Source organism: Talpa europaea (genome assembly GCF_964194135.1).
Source record: "Talpa europaea genome assembly, chromosome: 11".
Lineage (NCBI taxonomy): Eukaryota > Metazoa > Chordata > Mammalia > Eulipotyphla > Talpidae > Talpa > Talpa europaea.
In genome coordinates this window covers 7,558,680-7,580,792 of record NC_140078.1, presented here as the reverse complement: position 1 = coordinate 7,580,792, position 22,113 = coordinate 7,558,680, and the positions used below count along the sequence as shown (strand labels likewise).

At 47.3% G+C, this 22,113-nt stretch overlaps 1 protein-coding gene across 1 annotated transcript in view; it reads right to left on the bottom strand.

Annotated features, from left to right (window-relative positions):
- Nucleotides 1-1,455: 1,455 nt before the first annotated feature.
- Nucleotides 1,456-22,113, bottom strand: part of KCNB1 (potassium voltage-gated channel subfamily B member 1) — a gene marked incomplete at both ends in the record, with an annotated part of 82,692 nt that continues 62,034 nt past the window's right edge. Inside the window, one exon of the mRNA XM_084247441.1 lies at nucleotides 1,456-3,465. Coding sequence (XP_084103567.1) covers nucleotides 1,456-3,465 — 2,010 coding nt within the window. The remainder of the gene's footprint in view (nucleotides 3,466-22,113) is intronic.

Below are 22,113 nucleotides of genomic sequence, written 5' to 3'. Positions count from 1 at the left end.
GTACTGGCTGCATTGATGGCTGCAGAAAGGAGAGCTGAGCTTGCAGTACAGACAGTGACACTGAACACACACCAACAGCTGGTTGACAAGAAAGAGAACAGAGTAAAACACCCAACCATCTACTGCAGTCTGCTGAGATGTTTCCTGTACACGGGACTGTATGAGAGGCCCCCTGCAAGGGCCAAGGACTCTTCCCGAAGCTTCTTACGGGAAGCTTCTGGGGCAGGGAAGGAGACTCTGAACGGCGGCCAGCGATACCAGCACAGCCTCCCTCACGTGGCCAACACAGGCACATAGCGACAACCTAACGGTAGCTCCAACAAGTGGCCCCCGGGAAATAGAGCTTGTTTTAAAGTGCAAGATGTTGACACTGTCCCTGGTAGAACCTATTTTTGAAAAACATAAAGTGCTTTTTATTTTAACTTTTTTTTAAACTTGAATACCACAGAAACAAAAAAGAATTTCTATTATAGTAGATGCTGTCCCTGCCACCACAGGCAGTGTTCAAAAGTCTGAACTGGGCATTGCAATTGGGGATTTCTTTTTTCCTTTTGTTTTTGCAGGTAAAAATAAATCAGATTTTATTCTGTTCTTCAGGAACATACAGTCTCTTTGAATAAGCTATATCTTTTGCATATTTGACACTTGCATATCTTTTGAGTCTACACTAGCGATGTACAGAAAGTGTTTTCCTCTTACCATCCTAAAACAGTGCTCAGAGTTCATACTGCCTGCTGAGCGCCCACCTTCTGAACCCTTCCCAGATTGCTGGGGGCAATTAGAATCGAGTACAAGTGGTGCAACTCACCCTGATGATATCTCAAAATAAAATCTCAGCTACTACGGAATACTGAAGTCAATGAAGACATTTGAGCAATAAGGGCTGTGAGCTGGGATCGTGGCTTATGGCGCAGAGATTTCCCCATGACACAAGCATTCCCTGGAGCCTTCCGGGAGTGAGTTCGACCCAGAAGGTGATGGCAGGAGTTCCTAGAGGCATCCAGGCAACACCCAGTACCAATCGGTCAACCCACTCTTTCAACAAACACAAGCCACTGTTCCAGCGTTCTTCTCCAGCTGAAGCCGGGAGGGGTGGAGATATCCCCCTCCGAGGCTGTGACGGAGAGCCAGAAGCAAAGACTGGGAGCAGGTGGTCTTGGTTATGTCTAGAATGTGGAAGTGGTGGCTGTGAGTCCTGCTCATGTCATCTCCCAAAGAGGGCAGTAGAGTTGTGACAAGGAGGCGCCATATCCGATGACTCGGCCAGCTTCATTCTGGTGGACCTGTCCTTGGCTCTCAAGTTTCTGGGGAGCCTTCTTTGGAGTCTCTCTTCTTTCTGGGGGCTTGGCAGAGCCTTTCTGTTTCAGAGTTCATGCAGAAAAGCTCTGTGGCAGGTAAGCTGAACAGCATCCCTCTCTGGACCTCACCACGAGTCTCTCCACCACGTTGGGGAGCTCAGATGCCCTGATCTCGTGTGCTTCCATGCGCTCCTCCCCCGGGCAACACGCGGACATCAGGGGAGATGTGGTTCTCGAGTTTGCACTTTTCCTGACCACTGGGGCCTTTTCCAGTCAATGCTTCTGTAGAGTAAATACAGTTCTGCCTTAAGAACTTAGGGGAGGTGGGCAAGGGGGAGCTTTCAAAGTGGTTCTTCTCTGATCTTGTCCCAACGCTGAACTTGGGACTGGCACTCCCATGGAGGCTCTTGGGAGGGCTGGAGTCCACACTATAGAGCACCTGCCCCTCATCATCTGTGTCCGCGTCGATGTACTGGTGGATACCTGCTTCGAAGTTGAACGCTATTGCTGTGTGTTTCTCAGGCGACCGGGGGGGTGTCCTAGCACTTGCTGTGGTATAGATGGAGGATTCTGGACTCAGCACAGGCCTGTCCAAGAGTGTGGCACACTCCAGTCCAGCAACAGCAGCTGCAGCACCCCCCCGGTTCCTAAGAGGGTCATGGTACATCCCCAGAACGGGGACCAGTGGACTGGGATCACCCTCCATGAAGTTGACTTTAAGTGCTCGGAGCTTCAAGGGGTTGTTGGTCTTCATGGAACTCTTGGGGCTTTCAATGAGGAAAGCAGAGTGGTGGCTGGCCTCGGGGATGGGATTAGCCTCCACAAATCTCCCACCGCTGGCGCCCAGAGCTCCCTGCCAGCCTATCTCTGGGGCTGTCCTGCCCCCAGTCTTGCTGGGGAGGGATGCCAAAGGGCTATGGGAGAATTTGGTGGCTTCAGGGAAGTCTGTGGCACAGCTAATGAAGCTGTCAATGCTCGACATGCTTCGCATGTCAATGACCCCTTCTGTACGAGTGGGCAGAGGGGCGATGGGGCTGGGGATGCTCTCCATTTCAAGTTCTTCCTTTGGTTTGCTCTGTGTTGCTGACTCCTTGGTATTGAGGATGGGTTGAGATTGGGTCTTGGCCATCTTATTGTACATGTCTTCCAGCTGCTGGACGTTCAGGTGCTGAGGACTAGAAGATGATCTGGCCTTTTCAGGAGATCCCTGCTCCTTGGTTTCAAAGGACTTACTTGAGCTGGTTTCTGACAGTGTCCTCTTTGTCCATTTCCATTTGTTAGGAGACAAGTGGTTATCTTGCACTTTGTCCTTCTTACCCATATTTTCTCCATTTTTCTCCACCACGATGTCCATCATTTCAATGCTTCGGGCAAAAGCATCCTTCATGTTCATGGATACGATGCTACCATTTCTCTTGGCTCTCTCGAGCGCCTCCCTCCGTTTGATTGCTTTCTCTTGCCGCTTCTGCTCCTTGTAGAACTCAGAGAAGTTATTGACAATGATGGGGATGGGAAGAGCAATCACCAGGACCCCAGCGATGCAGCACAGTCCCCCCACAATTTTCCCTAAGAGAGTCTTGGGGTAGATGTCGCCATACCCAACGGTCGTCATGGTGATGGTGGCCCACCAGAAAGAGGCTGGAATGCTTTTGAACTTGGTGTCATCCTCATCTTTCTCAGCAAAGAAGACCAGGCTGGAGAAAATCATGATGCCCATGGCGAGGAAGAGGATGAGCAAGCCTAGTTCATTGTAGCTCCTGCGGAGGGTAAAGCCCAAGGACTGGAGGCCAGTGGAGTGGCGTGCTAGCTTAAGGATGCGGAGGATACGCATGATGCGGAAGATCTGGACCACACGGCGAACATTCTGGAACTGCAGCACACTCTTGTTGGATTCAGTGAGGAAGATGGTAACGTAGTATGGTAGAATGGCCAACAAGTCAATGGCATTGAGTGGGCCCTTGAAGAACTTCCATTTCTTGGGTGAGGAGAGGAATCGCAGCAGGTACTCCATGGTGAACCAGGCAATGCACACAGCCTCCACATGGGCGAGCTGGGGGTTGTCTGTGGTCTGGCCAAACTCATCAAGGCTCTGAAGCTCCGGCAGCGTGTTGAGTGACAGGGCAATGGTGGAGAGGACGATAAACATGATGGAAATTATGGCAAGGATCTGTGAGGAGAAGAGAGTAGGATTTAGTTCTCAGTCACCAAACAGATGGTCACCTTAATACTCTGGGTCTACAGGACACTCTTCAAGACATAAGAGCATTTTCACTTCCTGCTAACCACTTAATAACTGGATGTTTGAGCTAAAAAATATTGTTTAAATCCAGTTATTGTACAGATGTGGAAACAGAGGTTGAGAGGAGTGAAATGATTTAAAGATAATCACATAGTTCAGGGGTGCGTAAACTTTTTCTATAAAGGGCTGGATAGCAGGTATTTTAGACTTTGGAGCCCATGAGTTCTTTGTGGCAACCACTTAACAGCAGTGGTGGCATGAAGCAGCCTTGATAATACCTGAGCAGAAAGGTGTAATGTGTTTCAATAAAACTTTACTTACAAAATAGGTAGTTGACTGAAATTGCCCTGTGAGCCATCATTTGCTGACTAGTATCTGATACAGGGGGGAGGCACTGTTTTCTGGAAGATGATACTCATGATCATAAAAATCATTACCTTTTAGGCAGGAATTGTTCTTAGTATGTTATTTATCTTTTTTTAAAGATTGACTTATGCATATAAGAACTGGGGCATAGGCCAGAGATGTGGGGGGTTGGGAGAGAGGATTCACCAGAGGCAAAGTGGGGAGCAGAACAAGCAGATCTACTGAAATACACTGCTGAGGGGAGCAGAGGGCAAGACAGGAGAGGTCTGCTGTGCCATGTGGGTAGCTCCCTTGCTGGGGATCGAACTCATGCTTTAGTACCTGGTGATAGCTTGTTAGCGCTAAGACTTTAACCCCTGCACCACGAGGGAGGCCCTCTTCTTTATCTTTATCTCATTCTTATAACAATCCCATTAAGGGCCATATCTCTATTGAACAGATGAGGAAAACTTGGGCCTCCAAAGCTAGTACGTGGCAAGGCTGGGATTTTCACCCAAGTCTGTCTGACCCCAGAGCACAAGATACTAAACTGCGTTAGAATCAGATGACAGCTTGGAACCTTTTGCTGGACAAATAAGATTTTGCAGGCTATTTCCAGGGAGGCAGAGGCATCTTGGACCCATGTTCTTAATTCCCAATTGGAACTTCATGCTTTTGAGTCTCAGGATCATGACTTCACTAACTTTGAGTCCCCTGGATCAAGAAGAGAGCTTGGCTCAGAGAAAAGGCTTACTTGGGTGTTTGCGGAAATGAATGGACCCTCATGGACTAGCCTGCAGCTTATGCAGAAATGCAAGTGGTTGTAATATATTGCTCTGGAGGTCTGCTCTCACAACAACAAATCCTATCACATCACTTGGAAATTAATAAATTTCCAAGGTTCTTAAAGACAAAATCTAAACCCCTAAACTTGTCTGTTAGCCTTCTCCCTGCCCTACCCCAACATCTGTTCTCTTCCCAGACTTGCCCCAGCCCTTCTGCTGCCCTTGCTGGGGCTGGGCTGGCCACCAGGCTGCTATCATTTAATGCTGACTGTTGTTGATTGGCCCAGAGATGGACAGAGAATCCAAGCTAGGCTCAGTCAACCCACATCTGAAAATCTGAGTTCAGGCACCTAGAGGTCGTTAGTGGGTGACGGGACCTCTGAATTCAATGGTCAAGTACAATCTAGACTTGAACCATCAGGGCTGGCTACTCCAGCCTCTGGGTTTCTTCATTGTCTTGCCAAACCTTGGGATACTAAAGACCCTATTTACAGGTATATGTGTGTGTGTGTGCACACGCGCGTGTGTGTGTGTGTGCGAATGTGTCCACCACTGCCCAGAATCTCAGAGCTTGGGGTGAGGATAGGCAGGGGTCAGTTCTGAGCTAGATCTCTGCAGCCCCCAACCCCTAGCCCAGGCTGGTGACCCAAGGCTCTTGTGGCCGTAGCTCTGTGAACTGCAGGGGAAGGGGCAGGGTTCAGTTTTCAAAATGGCAACTTTATCATCTTCTACCTGGAGGCACCGTGCTAGGCACTAGAGATGCCACATAGTAAAGACTGTGGTGTCTCTCTAGGCCAGCTCAGAAAATGGAAAGAAGCATCTGATGATGCAGGTTTCCCCCCCATCTGGATTGTTCTACCAGCTTGATTTTTTGCTATTGTCATGTCTGCCTTATCTCATGTCTTTAAAAAAAGACTTCTGAGTTTTATTTTCTTGATTTTTTGAGCACTGGAAAACAAGAATTTTGTAAATGTTTTATAAGATGATCTAATATGTACAGAATGACATCTAATTTATATGTTTTTAGTCACCATAATCAAAGACCCAGCCAGGGTCTCTGTGAACCCACCATCCAGGTGGAGAATCAGAGGGCATTATGATAACACTGGCACGGGCTGTGGGTCCCTCATCCAGAAAGAACCAAAATTATTTTGCATCCCTTTGCAAAATTATATTAAGAAATCATATGATCTCTAAACAAATGATCGGTTCCTTCTGCTCCATTTGGACATCATGTAGTAAGTGTTCTTTTGCTTCTTGTCCCACTCTTGCTTTAATAGTAACCACCCCCCAAAGCAAAAACCCACTCACCTACTTTGTTTTATTTTAGCCTTATCCTAAGAAACAATACTTGCAAAACTACTGGTTTTGCTTCTAGGGATACATGTATCAAATACTCATTAAAATAAATAGTAGTTATTGGGACAGAACATGGCGGCATACTTGGGGAACTCCCACATGAGGGTCGGCGGGGAGGTCCTGGAGGTAGGTCTAGCTTTGTTATTTCCTGGGTGGCTGTGGGCATTGAAGCTTCCAGCTCCTTATTTGTAAAATAGAGATATACTGGTCGTTTTTAACTGGGATGATTTTGAGGCCCATGTCAATTTCTGTGGAAATTTTTGGTTATCAAAACTTGGAGGTGGGGTGTTTGTCACTGGTATCTGGAGGGGGGAGGCCAGGGATGTTGCTAAACATTCTACAATGCTCAGGACGGCCCCTACAATGGATCGCTTAGCCCACATGCCAATAACACCTAACTTGTGCTGCCTGAGATACACCAACAGTCAGGCCCCCATAAGTTGTAGAACAGAAGGAAAGGAGATTACACATGAAGAGCCAGCCCAGGATGAGGCACGGGGTGGGTATGACTTCATGAGATGGCCAACCAGGCCTTGGGTCCCCACTACGGCCAGCCTGAGAAGAGCAAATTCCTGGGGAGTTTGTTTCTTTAAGAACTGGGCACGCCCATTTCTCCCAGAGGCTGGCAGGGGAAGCCTGCTCCAGTTTCTAACCCGGACAACTCCAGGGAAGGCCCACATAATTGATGTTCTGCCAACAGACCCATGAATAATGTACCCTGCTATTGTACGGTCCTTGGGGCCTGTTATTCTAAGGCGGGTACCCTCTTCATACGGGAGAATATGTCTTTCTCTCCTTCTCTCAGCCTGTGGATGTCCAGGAAAGAAGGAGAGGTGGGCAGAGGCCTCACTGGATCTGGGGGGGTGGGAGCCCACTGTTCAGACTTTTGTTGGGAGGGTCGGAGCTCACCCGCTCTTCTCCCTGAGGTGCTGGTGTCAAATAGGGAGAGGGCCAAGCTGCAGAGGATCTCGGGCCCACTCACAGGACTCTGTCCTCCAGGGCAGGGGGCTTTAGAGTCAGGGTCATGCTTCCTGGCTGGGGAAATGTCCTGAGCTGAATCCTCTGTGCCTCAGTTTCCTCATCTGTAAGTTGGGGGAGAGTTGTTCATTGCATTGCAGGGTTGCAGTGAGAATTGAATGCGCTCACTAAAGGCCCATGGGCACCTTTTATTGCTTCTGTTACTCCACAGCCCTACGTTCTTTATCTGCTGGTTCAGGTTTGGCTTGGGCGTGAGCCTCCTGCTGTTCCTCCTGGTTCTATGGCCAGGGACAAATCAGTCCCGCTGAGCAACATCCCTGGCCTCCCATTTCCTTATCTTTAAAATGGGGGTGAAAGTAATGGAGCCTTTACCACACAATAGTCACTTAATAATTTTGTTAGTAAATTACTATTTGGCAATTTCTTGTCATTCCTACTTCCAGGTCTAGTCTGTCTGCTTTGGGAGGCCCAGGACCAGTGCTGGGGCTCTCACTGGCCGGCAAAGGCAGCAGGCATCTTCTAAACAGCTTTGAGCCCAAATGAACAGTGTTGATCTGGTGTCTGGGATGGGGTACTCCAGAGGTGGGGCAGCAGTTGACACCCTGAGACCTCTTGGCCTGTGCTCAGGTCCCCTGAATACAGGGTCCCTGTATTCCTAGCTTTCCCCAGATCTAAGTCCAGCTGCATTTGGGCAGGATTCAGGAACCTGGGGAGCAGAGCAGGAGCCAGGACCAGGAGCTTGGTATTGTCTCATTTCCTTCCCAGCAAGGAGGTTCTGGATCCTGGAAGCCCACCTGTCTGCAGGGAGAAGACTTCAGTCCTCCTGGAGAAGAGGGGACCAAAGTCCCCTCTTGGCAAATGGAGGAGCCCAGGGTGGGACTTAGGGGTGCTGGAGCCAGGCCTTCCTCATCCTCATTGTTGGCTCTGGTGGTTATTGCAGGACGCCCACTGTTGGTTCCAGCAATACAGTGTTATCATTTCCTCCACACACTCCGAGCTCTTCCACGTACACGGACGAGGCGCAGAATACCTGAGCAGGAAGGGCCCAAGCTCTGCTCTGGAAACATGGGGAGACTCAAGCAGAGAGGGATGGCCCTCATCCACAGCCACACAGCATGTGAGGACAACTCTGCAGGGTGACACTAGACACTCTGGCAAGCTGAGCACTGCCCTTGGTGTGTAGGGCTCGCAAACTTGCTTCTCACACACAGGCACTTTCACGCAGTGTTCATCACAACGGCCGAAAAGTGGACTCAACCCAAATGTCTGTCAACTGATGATGGGTAAACAAACTGCGGTCTAGTCATACAATATGGTTCATGCATAAAAAGAAAAAATATACCCACGTCACAATGTGGATGAATCTTGACAACATGGTACTAAGTGAAAGAAGTCAGGTCCGAAAGGTCACGTGTCTATTCCACTTACGAGAAATGTCTAGATAAGACAAATCTGCAGAGCAGAAGGCAGATGAGCGGTTTCCAGGGTGGGGATAAGGATTCAGTTAATGGGCACGCGGGATCTCCCTGAGATGATGAAATAGTCTAAGACTGAGCTAGGATATGGTTGTACAACTTGTCAAATCACTGATTACATACTGGAAATAGGTAAGTCATATGATATGTAGAATAGACCTCACTAAAGTTGTAGAAAAAGTTGCTTTCCATAAAGGGTATCCTGTTGCCTTTAATCCTCACAACCACACAGGAGAGCAGCTGAAATTTGAGTAAACTACAGCCCAGCTGGAAACCCTGCCATGGTCCCCAAGTCCAATTCCTTTGCATGTGGTTGCATATTTTTATTGGGCCATTACTAAGTGTTATTCCAGTTACTGGAGATGCAGCATAAGAAAGCTAATTTCCCTAGTGTCAAGGAGCTGGTAGGAAGAGACAGACATAAACTAGTAAAGAAGCAAGATGATATCAAATATGTTATGTGCTACATGCTACTGAGAACAATCCAGGGGATCAGCAGAGTGGCACTGGGGGTGTCCACATGAGCTTAAGTGGTCAAGAGAGGCTCTCTCAGGAGCTGTCCTCATGACTGATACTTAAAGATGAAGAATGTTATGGAAGCTCTGCACATTCCAGGAAGAAGCCATGGCATGTGCAAAGGCCCTGAGGTGAATGAACTTGGTATATTAAGCAACAGAAAGGAGCTTTGCATGATTGGGGTGGCGTGAGAAAGGAGTAAGTGGGAGGAGATGAGACCACAGAGATAGAAGGACCTGATGAAGCATGACAAGAAGCTTGGATTTTATATTAAGACACCTTCCTTCTCTCTCCAAACCATTCCCCCCATAGCTCACTGCATATTGCATATTGAGTCTTGGCAAAACTATTTAGAGTTCCCAAGCCCACCACCATGGTGACGCATGTTTCCAGATTCTTACTGTTCCCTCTATCTGCAGTGTCATTACTCTCTCACTTCTCCTGGCTTATTCCTACTGCCTGTCTGGGCCTCCGCTCAGAGGCCACTTGCTCCCACAAGCCCTCTCTGACCCCCAGCTCTGGCTGGGTCATGCCCTGGGTGCCCCGTGCGCTTGAGCTTCTCCCATCACAGCACTGATCTGGCTGAACTGGAAATGTTTCCCCTCTAGGTCTGCAGTGGGAAGTCAGCCCCATGAGAGGCTGGGCTAGGTCTGTCTTGTTCACTGGTGTATCCCTAGATCCAGAAACATTTCCTGACAAAGACCAGGTGCTCCCTAAATGGATGATCAATGAATGAACAAGTAAATGAAGGAAGCCGAGGCTCAGACAACAAAGTGACTTTTCTAGGGCTGCACAAGTTGGAAGCAGTAGATCTGGGACTCAATTTCAGGTCTGTGGGTCTCCCCAAGACCATTTCAAGGATGTGGCTGGAGGTGGTTTCTGGACCAGTAAGCCTTTCGCTCCTTTTATGGTGCTTCTGCTTCCCCCAGCTTTAAGAGGGGATTACAGCTGGGAGTTTTAATTAGAAGGGTCACTGGTCCAGATCCGATTAAGGGAATTGGGAACAGGCTGAATCGTTTTTTGCCCCCTCCTCTACAGGTGGGGACCCCTGGAGGGGGATTATTATGAAATTGGAGCCCAGAGCCTGCAAGGGGCCTCCTGGGCAGGAATGCGGGGATCCTGTGCTTGGGCAGCAAAGCATGAAGACAGAGGTTTTCACCAAGAGAGCGCAGGAGTCATAAAGCAGGAAATGGGGAGCAGAGGCGCTGCTGGGCGTATTAGGCATTATGAACTGGAGGCCTTGGGGTCGAGCATCTTATTTTTACTTATCTGTACAAGTTTCAAGATTGTGAGATGTCACATAAAAATCCAGATGTTCAGATTCCCTTGGAAACTCAGATAAGCATCTACACTGAGCCTTCATTCCTGATGGCTGAAGGAGCACCTTCCTTTTAGATAGGGCACAGCCTCCCCAGTTAGCCATCAGGTCCTTCACTGCTTTCGTTATCTGTCAGGTCTCTGTAGGCAGGCACTGGGTTTGCAATTCTGGACCTACCTGATGCTATACTGAAGACTTAGCAACCTGCTTCTGCATTTGAAAAGCTTTCCAGACAAGATCTGCATCTAACTGCTCAATACAGGAACCCAGGGGTCACACTTGCCACACTCTGCCCCATCCTTTGACCCTATATCCAACCCATCACCATGTTTTGTCAATTCTGGGCTCACAAACAGCTTTGGATCTTTCTCCACTGTAAGCCATCATCCTGCCCCAAGTCACCTGTTATCGGACCACACAAGCAAACCTTTCTGGTCTCCCTAAAGTAACTCTGGTTCACTGGTATCTGTGATATCTATTTTTCTTTTCTTCCACTATAGAGTTATAGCTATATTAGTTTTTTTTTTTTTTTTGCACTAATAGAGTTTTAGCACACTACCACCAAGAATAAAGACTACATCTCCCAGCTTCCCTTGCAGGTAGATGTGGCCATGTGACTCCTTCTTGTTGGCTGGAAGGAAAATGTGTTGGACAGAGCTGGAGTAATTATCTTGGATCCCAGACTTCGACTGACCACTTACTAAAAAAGTTTGCCAACTCCTGGTCTACCTCATAATTTCTACCTTGTTTAAGCCACATATTTCAGGGTCCTCTTACAGTTGTTAGTCAATACCCTGCTTAACTCTCCAGTCTCATCTTGTTCCACATTCCCCTTTGCTCTCTCTTCTCAGGTACATTAACCTTCCATATGTCCCTTCTAGTCTCCACCATCCTTCTTGCCACAGGGCCTTTGCACATGCTGTTCTTTTTGCTTTTCCCTCCATTATGTCTGGCTAACTCTTACTTATCCTTCTTTGTCAGCTCAAGCATCACTTCTTCAGGGAAGCCACCCCTGACCTCCCAGACCAGGTCAAATCACATCATAGTACAACATCACTGTTTTCATAATGCTGCCCAAGTTGCAATTTTGCAATTATATTCACCTCTGTAGCATGTAAGCAACTTGAGGGCAGGGGTTGATTTTTCTCCATCTTGAATCCTTAGATCTCATAATAGGTGCTCAATAAATATTTGTGGAAGAAAGTCTCTCATTTTGTCCCATTAATAATCTGCAGGTTGTGCTGTATCCATCCCCCCACTTTATAAATGGGGAAACTGAGGCCTAAAAAAAACAATACCCAAGGGTGGCCTAAGCAGGATTTAATTCCTTGCCAGGTAGACTCTGAAGTCCTTTGTCTTAGAACACCTGAGGACTTCCTTATCCCAGTGTTCTGGGGTCTGGGTTTTTTGTTTTTTTTTTTTTATATTGTACTTCACTTGACCCATCGCCCCTTGGTGATCTGACTCCCCTGGGTTCAGCACCCTTTTCCTAACAGGTCAACTAAGTTCCCATAAGATTTGTCAAAGCAGAAATTCTGGGAGCTGTTAGCATTACAACCTCTTGCCCATCTAAAGATAATGGGATCAGGGGGAATTGACTTTGATTTTTGCAGAGCGGGAGTCTGGGGTTCCGGGCATGAGACAATGCCCTTCCTGCCTGAGTGATCCCTGTTCCCTTATATTTGTTGAGGGCCTGAGGGGCTGAGGGAGGAACTGTTTGTGGTGACTGTGATGAATGGCCTGGGTTCATCCCTGCTGCACAGAGCAGTGCAGTGAATAAAAAAATGAGAAGAATAGGAGACATTAGGCAAGGACAGTGCCCACAGGTTCTGCTGAGCCACAAACTTAACCCCTTAACCCCTGAGTCTGGAAGCACAGGCAGTGCAGACGATATTCTAAGGGCTTGGCCAAGGTGGCTGGGGTAGCTAAGGAGCTGAAGATCTTAGTGTGGTGCTGGGATTGGGTACCATTTTCTGGGTAATGTCAGAATGATGGCTCCATGATTGGGCGTTCCTGACAATAACCAGATTTGCTGGTTAATGTCCAATATACATTTAGAAAGAGGCATTTGGGTAGCTTAACAATAGCTCTTTCTCATCCAGTATTTTAGCCTCACTTGAAATTTCATATTGAAGTGAAATAGGTGTGTGTGGGAGGTTGAGAGACCTACTTTCTAAATCTGGCTGGGCACCCTTAGGTAGGGAGGTATCTTCACATCTCTGGCCTTTCTCATGTAACATCCGCTGAGAATATGTTGGGGTTCTAGCATAGTTCCCTTCCAAACAGCGACTCAGGGATCCAGTGGCTCTATCTTCTCAGTATGTGGCCTCCAGGAAATGAAGGGACAGCATGGAGAACTGACACTCGCCTGTGCCCAGAAGTGACTCGTCATTTTCTCTCCTATCCTGGCCTCCCTTGTAAAGATTTGTACATGCTCTGAAACCTCTAAAATGCTCATAACGGGCTAAGGAACTGATCTTCAACATGGGTATGTGCACAATAGGGTGGACTGGGGTGCAGAAATAAATGACCCTCATCTGATGAATAAGTTCCCCAGACCTGCTACACAACATGGTACCAGAGTCAGTCACACTGCTTTGTGCATTAAAACATTCGTTAAGAGGGTGGATCTCATGGTGAGTGCTCATCCCACAATAAAATTAAAATAAAAAGACCGGACTAGATAAAACAAAAAGCATTCACGGCAGACAAAAAGAAAGAAATTACTGGCAAATTAACTTTTCAACATAGGAAAAAAAGAAATCAAATTTTATTGATATTTAGTCCATTAAGAAATGTTGACATCCTGCTCATTCCCCTCATCACACAGCCCTGGGGATGGAGAAGTGCCTTGAAGGAATATGGGGGTCTCAACTCCCTTGCGTTTGCAAGGGTCTCCTCACATCTCTGTATGATTGCAGTAATGCAGTATATTTATGCCTGGTGTGAAGAGACATCTAGCACTAACTGCTGTGCAGTTGTTTTCTTCCTGGATGCACAAGAGGACTCTATTTCCTCTCTGCAGAACCATGTGCCTACGTGTGGCTAATGGCCATGCTTGGAGCAGTTGTATATCACTTTTGGCTGGACACATTTAAGAGTGGGTGTGAGTTCTTCACACTTTTCCTCTCCCCCAGCAAGAATGGGAGTCTCATGTTGAGATGATGGAGTTAAAAGATGCCTGAGTCACCATGTGGAGGAGAGCTGTCCTGGATTGCTACTGGGTCCTTCCTGGTAATCACAAGTAAGAACTTTTGATGTGTAAAGTCGTGAGTTTGTATTTGTTTGTTATTACAGTATAGTGTAGTGTATTCTGGCTCATTCATCTGGTTGAGTTGAAAATTCTATCCTTTGGTTTTAACCAAACTAGTCCTTGCAGACAGACATGTGGCTTACAAAGGTCACTACAAAGAAACAAACTTGGAAGTAGTATTAGTAGTGCAGGCACAGGTAAACATCAAGACAATAGTGAAACTGAGCCTCCTCCAGGTATGAACCCCCTAAATGGTGACAGCAGGTAGTTAAAAACAATGATGATCTCATCAGATCTGACAAGAAGTTGACCCAAAAAAAGGGTCACCTTGATCAGAAAGACTCTTTGTAATGTGGATTTTCATCTACTTTCTTTTACAATAAAAGCATAAAGGTCTCTTTTTTTTTCACTCATCAAAACAAGAAGAAAGTAGAATAAATGAATTGAAAAATGAGCGAACAAACTTCCAGGAAGACGGAGACACCAGAAATTGTTGGTTAGGAACATAGACCTGCATTTTAATCCTAGTTTCCTGATTTTCTGGCTGTGAGACCTTGAACACATTACTTAACCTCTCTGAGTTTTAATTTCCTCATCTGTGCAGGGAGAGGAGTCACCATGGTTACTACCTCACAAAGGATTCAGTGAGACGACGTAGGTGGTGACTGACACATGATGATGATCCAGTGACTCACGTGTTTTAAAATTAGGAGGAGACTTCAGCTCAATATAAGAACTTTCTACTGGTGGGAGCTGGTACAATGAGCTGTTACTACTTTTCATTGGTGGGAGGTTGATTAGAAGGGTGGGGTCAGCAAGATGTGGGTTCAGATCTTGCCCTGGAACAATGTTCACTGTACCCCTTACACATTATGTACCCCTGTGTAAATTTACACAAGGAACTTCATCTCTCTGAGTCTCAGTTTCCTCATCTATAAAAAGGAATAATAATACCTACATGGTCAGGTTTTTATAAAGATTAACTTCATTCATTCATTCTTCCAGGTGATGTGCCAGGTGCTATTTTAGGTTGTGAGGATGTGACAGTGAACAGACGAGATCAAAATTCCAGCTTGTGTGCAGCTGACTGTCTAGTACAGGGAAGGGAGACACAGTGAACAATAACAAGTCAACAGGATACTTGGGGGTAACATGAATAGTGAAGAAGTGAAGCAGATCAGTAAGAAAGAGAATGACTATGAGATGTGTTTACTTTAGCTAAGGTTGTCATGGAAGGTCTCCTGGTGGAGGTGACATTTGAACTTAGACCTGATAAAAAGGAGCTGGTCATGTGAACACCAGTCGGGAAAACATTCAAGGCATGGGAACTGAAAGTGCAAAAGCCCTGAGGTGGGAAGACATTGGGCCAGGAAGGTTGAAGTAGAGCGAGTAAGGGGAGAATAAGAGGAGATGAGGTGACACAGTAACAGGCCACACACACTGAGGGTAGAAGACCCAGTGATTAGCATCTGACTCCCTTCTTCATGCTCCATTAAGGACTTGCTTTAGGACATAAGGACAATGATTCTCGTGTCCCAGAAGCATTTCTCAGATATTCAGATGAAATCACTCATGGCGGAAAAGCAATGGGTTCTTGGTTCAACTTTTGAAGGGGAGACTCTCTCATCAAAGTGCAGGGAAATAATCTGCACTAAATGGAGAAGGAAAGAAATGAAATGGCCTGGAACTCTGGGCATGGAATTCTGAGCTTTGGACTTGTGACTCTTGGGAACTTCTCTCTGTGACCTCCATCCCCTCAATTCTTGGGACTCAGTGGTGACTTCTCCATGGGCCCTAGGCTACTTTGAAGAAAACTATGTATACCAGAGACTGCAAGGTATTAACTTTCTTTTCTTTCAAATTAAAAGAATCCTGATTTTCAATGGACTAATATGGCTTCTTAGCTTAAAGATTAGTTTTCCTAGCCTTTCCTGTGGCTAGGTGGAGTTATGGGTTTGTATCTGGCCAATAAGATGGAAGTAGAAGTGTTGCAAGAGACCCTAGAAACCTCCAAGAACAAAGGCATAGCCTTTAAACTGGGGAAGGCTGACTCTTTTTTCCAGATATTCCTTCATCCTGGTACCAGGAAGATCATGTGATGGCTGGAACACTGGCAGTCATGAAGAGCCATGAGGCTAAAAGACACACTTGAAAATGGTAGCACAAAAAGGTAAAATGAGCCCAGCTAGGGCCAACACAACTTTGTAGAACTACCATACCAACCCTGGACTATGTATATCTGCACTGCTGAGAGACATGCCCTTCTCTCTCTCTCTGGGTCTCTGTTTCAGGAGCCAGGCCTAGACTCTAAGCAAGGTAAGAGTGGTTGGCCTAGTAACGCTACAGTATGTACATTATTATTTATACATTCCTACCAGCTCATGCTGCATTTGGAGTCAAGCCCAGTCTCTCCCCCACTGTAAAAATCCCATAGCAGTGGGTCCTGATGGTCCCGAAGAAAGTCTGCCTTACCATCTTTAATGAGTGTCACTGTATTTTTTTTCTTGACACTTCCCTTCTTGGGATCCTCTGTGGCCTCTTATTTTCCTGTTACAAAAGAGGAGTCAACAGAGCCTGTGACACCTTCTTATTTGCTATCCCTAGGCCGGGAGAGCCCTTCCCCACCCCCTCTTCCCACACACAGTTCTCTTTTTTCCCTCTTTCAGGATTCAGCAGAAACCTCACTCCTTAGAGAAGCCTTCTCTACTTTCCCAGACTGAATTCAGTGCCCTTCTGCTATGTTCCTCCGCCCTTTTATTGCCCTGTCATGAGGTTCTTGGAGGAGGAATCATTTGGGTTGGGCGTTGAAGGCTAGAGATAGACTCCAGCTGGCAGAGATGGGGCGAGGAGGGGTTGTGGGAAGAGGTAACTACAGTTGCAAAGGCTTGGGAGTGGGGAATGACTGTCAGCCCAGTTTGGGATAAGTGGGCATAGAAAAGAGAAGGCTGGCAAGCATGGCAGTTACTGCTTACTGAGCACCTACTGTATGCCATGTCACAAGGTACTCAGCAACCCCAGGAGGTAGGTCCTCTTATCATGTTTTTCAGAGGACCACTCTGAAACTTAGAGTAGCTAAATAACTTGTCAACAGTAGAATTAGGATGGAACGCAGGCCTGCCTACCTCTGGGATGGGTTTGCTGGGTCAGCTTGATATTTAGCATTCCAGGAGGGAGAAGACAAAAGCCAGCTGTTCATTGAGCAAGTCCTGAGAACTGGGCATAGCCCATTACCTTATTTGATACTTATAATTACCCAGGAAGTGGGTATATTGTGGTGGATGTTTTTAGACTGTCTAGCACTTTTTTTGGGGGGAGTTGACCCTCTTTTACTCTCATGTATTGAGTGAAATTGATCTTATTCCCCAGTCCAAGAGGGATCACTATGAGACCCAAGCTGAACAGTTAGGAGAATCCATCTCCCTGGCCACAGCAATTGATTTACTAGAGTGGGAATTACTCAAGTTGGTCAATCAAGTTTCATCCTGGGACTTTTTCCTGGAATTATTAGCATAGAAGTATTCTCTTTGATCAGGAGCTGCTGAGTTTGTAGGATGTCAATGTGAAAGGGCCAGAGAGTCATCTGCAGTCTTTTGGAAAGCATCTGTGCAAGAATAGAGCCAATGCAGAGGGACTCTGTGCCAAGAGACCAAGGCAGATTTCTGATGACATTAATTGAGCACCTGGATACAGCCATTTCTGAAGCTGGTACTCTGAGCTTTCCAATAATATGAATCAATCAATAGTCTATTTTGACGAGGCCAATTTGGACTGTGTTTCAGACACTTGCAAATACAAGGTGACTTGGATAACAAAATTCTCTTCTCACTCAGGTGAGATAACTGAGATCCATAGTGGTAAATGACTTGCCCAGGACCTTACCAGCAGGAAGTGACTGAATCATACTGCAATATCATATAGAAATTACCTGCACCACCAGATCCTCCAGAAATGCTTATAAGTGCTCTTAACTCTTAGTTTGGAAACTCTTTATCTTTTGGGTCATGCAAGTGAATTCTAAAGAAAGGTTGAGCCCAGGCAGGTATAGTCATGTCATCTCTCGGAACCTCAGTTTCCCTCATCTGTAAAATGGGGGTCATAACAGTCCCCACCACACAGGTGTTTGAGAGGCAGCAATAAAATCATGGGTGGAACATGTGAACCCCAGGGCCCGGCACTTGGTGCCAGTGAAGAGTGTGTGGCCATGGCAAGTATGAGCTGAGGCCACCCAACTCCCAGCTGGAGGGTTCCACCTATCCAAGGCAGTGAAGTATTTGCCAACATGTATTTCCCCTATGAGTCCAGATTTCCAGCTTCTCAAGAAAGATCTGAAACCCTAGCTACTCTGGGCCCATGATTCTCTGTGGCATCCCCCACTGGACCTGAGTAGCTGCCAGTCCTGGCCTGCACTCTCTTAAAGTTTCAGTGACAGCCTGGGTGAGTTGTTTATGAGGCTGCTTGGCTTCTGCAGGGATCTGGGTTTGCAAGCCTTGGAATAAATCACTGGAAGTGTGGCCAGCGATGAGGGAAAGTCTTAAACAGCGCCAGAGAAACAGTCATGGCTTCCCTGGGAAGTGCTGGGCCGCAGCTGGGCCCTTGGGTGCTGTGATTCAGGGATGCAGGGATGGAATCCCGGCCTGCTCTCATCCCTCCTCCATCTGTAAAGTGGCCTGTAGGGAAACTGGGCTGTTTCTTCCATAGAACCTCTAGCTGCATTTTTCTCCCCTGCTTCCTGACTTGTCTGAAGCACTCTCCCATTCTCTACCACCCACTCTGCTACCTCTCAAGAAAACTAAGTGATGAGATTTAAAAAAATGAGGTAGGAAGGGGTGCCTACTTTAGCTCAAGTGGCCTAGGAGGGCCTTTCTGAGGAGGCAGGTTCTGAGCGGAGATCTAAGGGATGTAAAAGAGCTTGGCATGTGAAGATCTGGGGCCAGGGTGATGTAGGAAGAGGTAACAGCAAGTACAAAGGTCCTGAAGCAAAGAAGAGATTGTCAAGTAAGAGGAAGAGAAAGGAGAGCAGTGTATCTGGAGTTGGGAGGAAAATGAGGGGTGTTAGAGATGAGGTCGAAGAGAGAAGTGAGAACCACAGGAGCCACAGAGGGCTTCTCAGCAGACCAGTGACAGGGCCTAAGGTAGGTTTCCAGATCCTCTGGCTGCATTTGCTAACAGTTATAAGGCAATTGGAATATAAGCAGGAATCTAACTGAGGATGCCTGGCAGGTATCCAGGTGAGAGTGACTGAGAACAGAGAAGACAGATTTGAGGCATATTTTGGAAATGAAACTAACCAAATTGCTGATGGCTCAGGTGTGTGGGGTGAATGAAAGAAGAATCAAGGAGGAACCCCAGGTTTTGTCCTGAGCAACAAGAAGGGTAGTAGCGGTTCTTCCTGAGACAAGGAGGACTGGTGTCCCAGGCGCTGGAGATAGAAAAGTGACAAAGATGGTCCTTACTTTGATGGAGCTTGTAGAGGGGAGGGCAGGCAATCAGTGAGTCAATAAAGATTTTAAAATTCACATCAGCCTAAAGCAGAGGATGGAGAAGGAGGGGAAGTAAATCCACGGGTCAGCAGGTGAGAGGCAATGGGGAGCTATGGGAGCCTTTTGAGCAGCAGCAGAATATTCACTTAGTCATTCAATAAACATTTATGCAGAAAAGCTCTTTTCCAGACAGTGAAGCTCTCACAACCAGCTGTGGGTTACAGGTGGAGGGTAAGTAAAGTATCAGGCTTTTCTGCCCTCCCACCATTAGGATGGATGATGGATCCCTGCGGTCCTGAATGCATGCCTGATGGCGGGCACCTGGAGTGGGGTGTGGGCATGTGTAAGTGCGTACACCTGGGCTGAGAGACTGAGCTTATAAAGGCAGCATCACGGGGGTGCCAAGAGGAGCAGAACCACGAGAAGAGCAGAGAGCAGGAAAGCAGAGGCCCCCAGGGAACGCCGGAGAGCCCTAAAAGAGTGAAGACTTGCTGGGGGCTGGGAGGCCTGCCAGCCTCCTGGCCTCCCAGCACCCCTGACCCCCAGCACCCCTGCCTGCCATGTACTTGGTAAATCCCAATAAAAGTCTGCAAAAGCCACTGAGGGCTCCAGGACTCTCTCCTCCTCTACCCCTTCTGCTCGGATCATAGAAACCTGCCCTGTGCCCATTCCTGCCACAACACAGGGCACAGACCATCTTCCTGGGAACAGGGTGTGAATCAAGGAACTCTCAACTGTTGACCGTGGGTCCACCAAGGGTCTGCCAAGTACCAGCTATCTTTGACCTCTGCCATCTTCGCAGGGATTGCCCTCTGAACTACCCCACCTGCCCCTTGCCTTGCACATCTTGCATTGAAAACACCACCCTGGCCAGCTGCAGCTTCACAAGTGATCATGTAATCCAGATTGGTCCAGTCAGCAAATACTCTCCCGCTCACAGTGATTGGCTGAGGAATAGGCATGTGATGCAAGATGGACCAATGAGAGTGAATCCTGGAACTTTGGCTTAACTACTGGGGAGGAAAGGTTCTCTTTTGAGGGGGGCTGTCTTGCTGGGAGATTGCAAGCTTAGAAGAGTGCAAAGTTTATCTGCAGGTGAAGTCCACCCAGAGGAAGGCAAAAGATAGCAAGAGACTGAGTTGCAGGGACAACTTGCGGTGATATGGTCCGAGGGCCTGTGTGTCCAGGACAGACGTCAAAGCCACTGCTGTACTTTCAAGTTGTTTGAATCAATAAGTCACCCCTCCTCCCTTTTAGCCCCCTCTAGCTTAAGCCAATTTGAATTGGATTTCTGTCATTTGCGACTAAAATCAGAACATTTTTTTCCATCTTGGAAAGGCATCCAATCCCTTCCATCCTGCTACCAACAGTACATGCGTACTCCCGTCATGACTACAACCATCACCGCCATCACCATCATAATTACCACTTTCACTAATTTTTCTATTTCCACTGTGAGCACAAGGACTATGAACATGAGGCCACTATAGCACCTACGATTGATGCTGTTGCTACCACTATTACCTTTATTAATGTCACACTCCCAATCTGTAAACATGTCCCCAGTTTACAAAGCACTTTCATTATCTACACTGGGCATTGTTAGTTCCATGGTAGGGGTAAGGAAACTGAGGTCTGCTAAGGTGATGGAATCTGCCAATGGCAATGCTGTCACAGGCAATGCTGCTCAGACTTCTATTCATTCATTTACTCACCTACGCATTCATTTTTTTTTTTCGCTTTCACTTTTGAAGAAATGTCATCGAGTGCCTTGTGTGTGAAGATGGGCTCCACTAGATGCACAGATCTAGACCCTGCTCTCACTGAGCTGCTAGTTTGCTGGGCTCCAGGACAGTCCCGGGCTCCAGAAGAAGCCTGGTCAGGTTCATTCTCTAGTGTGAGAACCTATAGCGGGAGAACTCAGTTTGCGGGCAGAATGGAAGGACTTCTGCTTTCATCTGCGCTGCCTTGGCTAATGGGCTCAGCCTCTGAACCTTTCTCCCCAACCAGATGGTAAATTCTGTGTGTGTGTGTGGGGGGGTTACTTCCCTGTTTCTGCCACACTGCCTAACGTTCCACAGTGCCTAACATGCCAACTGCTTCACATGTCACAGTGCCTAACATGACACACTGCCTAACATGACACAGTGCCTCACATGTTACAGTGTCTAACATGCCACAGTGCCTAACATGCCACAGTGCCTAACATGCCACAGTGCCTCACATGTTACAGTGCCTCACATGTTACAGTGCCTCACATGCCACACTGCCTAACATGTCAGCTACCTATCATGCCACAGCGCCTAACATGGTACAATGGGCATCTCACCCAGTAAATGCTTTGCAATGGGCTGGTTCTCGGAGGTAGAACTAGGCCTTCCTTCCATCTCTCCGTCAATCCACCGAACTTCCCACCCAGTCATTTCCTTCCCTACCCCTCCCTCCCTCCCTCCCTCCCTCCCTCCCTCCTTGGATCAGCCATTTCCCTCCCACCCTCTCTCCTTTCTCCTTCTTTCCACCCATCCAGCCAGCCTCTACTTTCCTCATTCCTCCCTCCCATGATTCCTCCTTCTTCCACTCAGTCTCCATTTTTAAATGAATCCATTTCTATCCACTTATCCAGCATCCAACATCCTTCAGTCTGCTAGCATCCATCCAGCCTTTCTTCTCTCTCTTCCTGCATTTGTTTTCATCTTTCTTTTAATCAATTATTTATTCAGCCTTCAAGCATGTCTGGCCCCGTGTCAGCTGCCACAGATGAAACAACCACCTTTGATCCTCTCCTCAAAGAGAATCCATTGGAGCAGAACAGTGGTCTTTTCGGACCCCTTTTCTTGTCCTTATCGTCTGTCTCCTGCATCCTTCAAGGACCCCAGTCTGGCACTCAATGCACTCCCTGCTCTTCAGCCATTGTTTTTTCTTGCCTGTGTTTGGAATTGATCCTAGAGTTCCAGCTCACAGACAGGCAGAGGCATAAACACAACCTCGTTCTCTGGCTGTTCTCAGAGCTGTCAGTCCTGCCTTCAGAGAACACAGCCTGGGCAGGGCCAAAACTATGTACAAAAAC